The sequence below is a fragment of the Opisthocomus hoazin genome, chromosome 20 (assembly GCF_030867145.1).
Source record: "Opisthocomus hoazin isolate bOpiHoa1 chromosome 20, bOpiHoa1.hap1, whole genome shotgun sequence".
In the NCBI taxonomy this organism is placed as follows: Eukaryota; Metazoa; Chordata; class Aves; order Opisthocomiformes; family Opisthocomidae; genus Opisthocomus; species Opisthocomus hoazin.
The window spans coordinates 13011535-13018537 of record NC_134433.1 but is presented as its reverse complement, the minus strand read 5'-3'; the positions used below and the strand labels follow the sequence as shown (position 1 = coordinate 13018537).

General features: G+C 46.2%; 1 protein-coding gene across 1 annotated transcript; it reads right to left on the bottom strand.

Moving 5' to 3' along the window:
• Positions 1-229: 229 nt before the first annotated feature.
• Positions 230-2014, bottom strand: UBB (ubiquitin B). Its single transcript, XM_009945781.2, has 2 exons — positions 1916-2014; positions 230-1315 (listed from the first exon to the last, which is right to left on the bottom strand). Exon 2 carries the CDS (start codon positions 1307-1309, stop codon positions 392-394), a length of 918 nt encoding a protein of 305 aa, XP_009944083.2. The 5' UTR covers positions 1310-1315; positions 1916-2014; the 3' UTR covers positions 230-391.
• Between the last annotated feature and the right edge of the window lie 4989 nt (positions 2015-7003).

Here is a 7003-nt window from a genome sequence, read left to right as displayed (position 1 = left end):
GGGTCTTTTAACAGACCACATTATCCTTCCTGGAAATAAGAGTTATGTTAAACTAAGAAGAAATAACAAGGTATTAGTGCTTAATTTAAAGACTTTAATCCAAACCATTTTCATCCACAAGGTCCTCATTATACACGCAAAGAGGCTTAAACTGCCAGGGAACAAAACCAAGTAAGCATGTCACTTAAATACACCAGTTTTACTAGCTTTAACTGAGACAGACTACAAATTGTCATGTGCAACAGAAAACTTTATTAGCATTTCAACAGACAGGTGTTCAGCAGTCACATAAGCTTGCATTAACGTTGCATTTAACTTAAGACATCAAAGAACTACAGTGCAAACACAAATACTATTGGCAACCCTGTTGTCAAGCCAGATGGTCAGTAACTTAGCAGCCACCCCTCAGGCGCAGCACAAGGTGGAGGGTGGACTCCTTCTGGATGTTGTAGTCAGAGAGGGTGCGACCATCTTCCAGCTGCTTGCCAGCAAAGATCAGCCTCTGCTGATCTGGGGGAATGCCTTCCTTGTCCTGGATCTTGGCCTTCACATTCTCAATGGTGTCACTGGGCTCAACCTCAAGGGTTATGGTCTTGCCAGTCAGGGTCTTCACAAAGATCTGCATGCCACCTCTCAGGCGCAGCACAAGGTGGAGAGTGGACTCCTTCTGGATGTTGTAGTCAGAGAGGGTGCGACCATCTTCCAGCTGCTTGCCAGCAAAGATCAGCCTCTGCTGATCTGGGGGAATGCCTTCCTTGTCCTGGATCTTGGCCTTCACATTCTCAATGGTGTCACTGGGCTCAACCTCAAGGGTGATGGTCTTGCCAGTCAGGGTCTTCACAAAGATCTGCATGCCACCTCTCAGGCGCAGCACAAGGTGGAGAGTGGACTCCTTCTGGATGTTGTAGTCAGAGAGGGTGCGACCATCTTCCAGCTGCTTGCCAGCAAAGATCAGTCTCTGCTGATCTGGGGGAATGCCTTCCTTGTCCTGGATCTTGGCCTTCACATTCTCAATGGTGTCACTGGGCTCAACCTCAAGGGTGATGGTCTTGCCAGTCAGGGTCTTCACAAAGATCTGCATGCCACCTCTCAGGCGCAGCACAAGGTGGAGGGTGGACTCCTTCTGGATGTTGTAGTCAGAGAGGGTGCGACCATCTTCCAGCTGCTTGCCAGCAAAGATCAGCCTCTGCTGATCTGGGGGAATGCCTTCCTTGTCCTGAATCTTAGCCTTCACATTCTCAATGGTGTCACTGGGCTCAACCTCAAGGGTGATGGTCTTGCCAGTCAGGGTCTTCACAAAGATCTGCATGTTGAACTGCAAAATATACAGAAATTTCAGCTTTAGCTAGTCAATAAAATGATCTTCAACGATTTAAAACACAGGGACTACTGCTGCTATTTCATATTACATAAACACCAGCTAGAAATTTTATTTTACTAACGCTTTCAACAACCCCTAACTCTTGATCAACTAAACCTCTTTCAAAAGCTCAGTACGCTCTATTCTTGCATCAGACTCCTCACGCTGCCCCTCACCAGGCGGCTCCCGGACACCCCCCCCCCCCCAGTGCCCGCCCCCCGCAGCACCTCGCGCCAACCAACTGCGACAGCAGGACTGCGCTGCGGCCCCCGGGCTGTGACTCAGCAACCCGCTTCCGGGGCGGACAGCCACAGCCCCGCCATTTTCCCCGTAACGCCACTGCCTCCTCAGAAGGCAGCGGCTTTTTTCCTCCCCTCAGTTCCAAAAGCACGGTTCAGACTGAGACAAGACTCTGCCCAACTCCTCCCCCCCCCACCCTCCAAACAAAAAACACTGCCCGACAAGCACCCACTCCTGCTTCATACCCGCCTGCCCAGAAAAATCGTCCCGCTTTTCCCCCTCTAACCCCCCAAGCTCTCCCGGCGCTCCACTCACGTCTCCGGCCCTGAACGTCACTCGAGAACAAGTCCTCTCCTCCCTCTTGCAACTATGACCTGCTGTGTGACGCAGCCCGCCCGTATTTATGCGATCTCTGACAGACAGGCCCCGCCCTCGGCAACTGACGTGTCCATCCGCCTCACAAACTAGTCCCAAGGAAAAGACCACTGCTGTGAAAAATATTGGCCTTTCTCGCTCTCCAAATCCTCTTCCAGGGGGCAAAGGGGTCCTGGAGTCTTAGTGTGTGGCCTCAAACTCTTAAAAATCTGCAAATTTCTGAGGGCGCGGATGGATCTGGCGGTGCGGTGATGAAGCCGGTAGAAAGAACGAGAAGCTCGGCATTGATTGGTGCAGCGGTAGGAAGAGGGGGTGTTGACTGGTTGATCCGGTGGGAAGATAGATAGGGCGAGGGTGGTGGCTGCAAGGAAAGCTCTGGAAGATTCGGCCGCTGCTCGGCGCGGATTGGTGCACGGTGAGGTCAGCGTTGTTGCTAGGGGGGAGCCGCCTTGCGGAGGCAGATTTCGGCGGGGAGGGTGCTGCGCGCATGCGGCCTAGCGCTGCCGCACCGACAGGCGGGGTGAGGGCGGGAGGGGCTGCTGGGGGGGCAGCGCCCGGGGCCCGGCGGAGGTGGGGAGGGGGTGCTGCGGGCGCGGCGGGCCTTTTTTATCCCCTGTCTGAGCCCCAGGCGTTGCTTAGAGAAAAGCCTGGCACGGACTGGGGGAGAAGTGCCCCGGACAGAGAGGGGTTACCCGCGGTGCCAGGTTTTTGCTGACCCACAGAGACAGCAGCACATCTGGCTGACCCCCTTCCTGGGGTGGCCTGGATCGCTTATGGCGGAGCCCGGAATAGACTGCAGGGCTAGTCCTGCCCCGTGAGGCTGTGGGGAAAAGCCAGGAAGAGCAATACTGAGTTAGCAAAGATGGATAAAAAAAGCTTATTTAGAACTTTGGCAAGCGTTGGTGGCTCCTGGTGCGTCAGGCTTGCTACAGGCTGCGCGTGTCCCTCGTCATGCGGCCTGTTTCCTGAGCAGGCCCTGGAACCCATTTCAGCTGGCTGACAATTCTTTGATGTGGGGTTGCAAAACAACCCCTCTGATGAAATGCTGACATTTGAAATTCAAATGGCTGTTTACTTGCCTTCAGAACAGGAAGCTTTGACCAGGTTATGGAGCAGCTTCCTTCTGTGAGCTGATGGGGAAATGTGTTCCATGTTAATTAAGCTTCATGATGCCTTTCAGACTGGCTCTTAACTGACTTTACATCATATCTGGAGTACACAAAATCCAGAAGGGTTTTTATATGGTAGTGTTTTATGTGCTGCTAACGCCTTCAGTGAAGCCAGATGAACTCGCTGTTAAATCCTTCACTCACAAAGCATGAGCACACGTGAATGGCAGGATTCAGTACACAGCTACTCTATTTCCCCTTTAAAAAAAAAGAAGACAAAATAACCAAAACCACAAAAAAAAACCCCAACAACAACACAACCCTTTTGCTTTCCTTTCTCCTAACAGGGCTTGTGTCTGCTAGCACTTCTTCGTTTACAGTAAAAAGGAAATAAATCATCCCAACAATAATTATTCACAATGTAGAAACAGGAAGAGTGGAAAATGGTAACTGGAAAGCTCAGAGACAGCTCCATGACAATAACCAACCTTGGAAATATTTTTCGGCTACATAAATTTAGGACAAAAAGGCAGATTTGGGCAATATCGCATTTGGTTTCTTTACGCTGCCAGTTTTGCTCAGTGTTTCCAATCGGTTCGTTTTGTTTGCTTGGTGCCAGGTGACTAAACATTTGCTCCAAGGCTGGCCTGTGTATGCTGTGTATCCCAGGCACTGCTCCAGGAACTGTGTCCCCCAGCCACACAATGCCATGGAGTCCTGAGAGGAAGGCCATGAGTGACTAATATTTACAACTGCGGAAGGCCACGTCTGCTAAACTGGAAATAACCACAGGCTAATCTAAAGACTGGCCTGTGTTTGAGCACATCAGACTTGTATTAAGGATTTTAGTGTGCTTGTCTTTGTTTTTTCATGTCCCTCTGGATGGAGAAGGAGAAATTTCTGTCATTTTTTTCCTTTCTATGTAAACCAGGAAACACAGGAGCCTTTCCTTGGTTTTTTCCAAGTATGGCTAAATCCCATGACTAATCTGCTTTCACTATTGTTGTTCAGTTTCTGTTGAAGTATTCAAATCAACATATCAGAATAAAGTCCCAACAAGATGGGTCTACCATGGGTAGTGCTTTAAACACCTTGTTAATAATGGCTCCTGAAAAATTTGTGCTTCAGGGAAGTGACCTTACCCAAAGCAAGCAGAGGCAGCAACATGCTGACATCAAATGCAGGCTCTGTTTTAAAAACAGTTATGGATTAAATTAATCAATTCCACCTAAAAAGCCTCATTATTTTCCTCAGTTATCGCTCTGTCAAAAGAGATAAACAAAAGAGTTAGGCTTTATGCACACAACTCCAGGCCTAGCAGAATTAAACTAATCTCCGTAGCCTGCAGGCAAAGTACTCTACCCAGGGCACCATTAGCATTTTGCAGCCTCCACTGACTGGATTCGTTTAATTCTCCTAACTATTAATCTGAGATAGCCATCTACATGCCTGTATGGAGCCCACCTCTTTTGTTTTGGGGGGTGGGCTGAATACAGAGAGCTGCTTAAATACATCTTTTCCTGTCCCTTGGCTTTTTCTGTGTGGCAAAGTCATGCCCCAAATGTTACACATTTCATATCTGCACAGATTCTTTATAGTACTTCAATGATAGTTAATATCAAGTTGAAAGCTACTTCTTTTTAAAATCAGAATGCAGTGTTTATATATTGCGGGCCAGATTCTGCCTGATTTTATACATTATGCGTATAGAATAATCTCCTAAGCAGGAATTGATGGCCTTGTGACTTAATTTTACTGAATTTCAGCTTTATCTCAGAATATTGTTACTAAATATTCCACTACCTGAATGATACAGACAAAGGAGATCTGTTTAGTCTTAAATGGTGTGGTAACTGTTGTGGTTCTACAAAGCATATGTATTTAACATGTATGTCACTCTTCCTCCAGTAGCTCTTGGTGAATAAGAATCATCAGGCAGCTGACTGTGATCTGTATATAAATAAATGCAAAGCTGAAAAACCCGAAATCTCTATCTTGTGACTGGCCAGGTGGTTCCAGCCTTTGCCAGGGCACGGGGCCTGCCGTTGGGAACACATTATTTCTTTCTAAGTGGTTTCAAAAGTAGGTCATTGGGCAGTAGTACAAAGCAACCTACTTCCAGAAGAGAAGAGTCGGGGGTCAAAGAAATGTTTCCAATGATGTGTACATTCTAGAACACAAGTTCTGTCTGGTTTTTATGTACACCAATGTCCTAGCAACAGCATATCATTTCTACATGAGCAATGTCAAACGAAGCAATCTGTTTCTCTTTAGTTACAAGGGTTTAACTTGGGACAGCCAACCAGTCAGGCGATTTCAGTGTGTGGAGCAAGTTCAGCGCTGTTCCTTTGTTCACATAAAAATAGAGCTACTTGCCACAGGGAAAAAAACAAGGTGTATTCCTATCTCATAATATTACTCATACCTACTTCAAGTCTGTCTCATTGTGTATGACACAGGATAATTATATTTGCCTGTTTACAGTTGCGGAGATAAATATTTTCCCCCCAAACCTGTAGCACTGCAATAAGGCCTAGTCTTTGCTGAAGTTCCAGCCACAAGACAAATAGAGCTGTGGCATGTTACTGCTTGTCTTTGTACTGCCAAGTTCAAGGGTTACAGAAATAGTGAGTCACAATTCAAAGTACTGTGAGATTGACTGTAACATTATGAGATTACCAAAAAAAGACAACTATCTGAGTTTTGTTTTTTAAGCCTTATGCTAAAAATACCTTAAATAAACAAAGTTTTTAATAAGCTACCAACTTCTGGAGCTGAAAGCTTAAGAAAAACAGATATCCAGATTTGTAGTAAAAACAGGAAAATGAGCAATACTCCTCTGTCTCTCTGTTTGTTTAAAGCATGTTTTGACTTCACAGGACACATGGGATACAGCTTTAAGATCTGTGCTGCCATGATAAACAGGCTTGGGCACGTCCTTCTCTGTAGGTCTAAATGACCCAGAGGAACACATGGCAATTCGCTATGTAAGGAGACATCTAAAGGGCATTTTATAAAGACGCCATCAGCCTAAAATCACAGGTTTCTGCCTGCATGTTATGCCAGTGAAAGCAACAATTAATAACTATTCTAAAAATTACTTGTCTGCATCTTTCCAGCCTGCCTCCTGCCTGTGAGTCTTTTGGATCTGATCCAAGCTGCACTGCAGTGAAGGAGCTCTCTTTGTTCACGTTCCCTCTGCTGCGTCTGAGACGATTTAGCATGTGGCTTCTGGGGTGAGGTTTTTCAGCAGGATAGTAAAGAAGCACCTTGAAAAACAGAAAGACAGAAGAAATAAGTCCTAAAATGCTGTTAGTCATTATTAGTAAGTTCCAATGGAACCTCTCTAACAGTGAACAAAACCAAATACTGTCAAGGCCGTTCTGAACAGCTTTCGTGCGTTGGTTCAGATGTGGTATCTCCTGTACTTTGTCCTCAGATCCAGCTTGGATCCCTTGATGGTGAGGAGAATGTCCAGAATGCTTCCCCCTCCACCATAATTAGACTAAAATCCAAGCACTGACATTTTTCTACCCTGCCCAAACTATATAGTTTTAACTACCTAGTTCTTTTAAATGTGGTGTTAGCTTTACACTACTTTTAGTTCCCTGCTTATTAGATGAAAAGCATCCAGTTCCTAATTCTCTTTAACCCACAAACATGTAGCTGCTTTCATGCTGCTTTTGCGATGAAAATGCCGTGACAGAATCTCAATGCGGCTGCAAGCCAGGTCTGCAGAGCTGAGTCATTGTTATACAAGCAGAGCTGAGATGGCACAGCAAGCCGCCTTTGTACTTTAACATTAAAACATGTCAGCTGTTGAACTTTGAATATCACAAGACACCTAAAGAGAACAAACAGTGATTTACTGGACTTTTCCTCTTGTCCAACCCATCATCTTTCTGAATAGTTCTTCCTT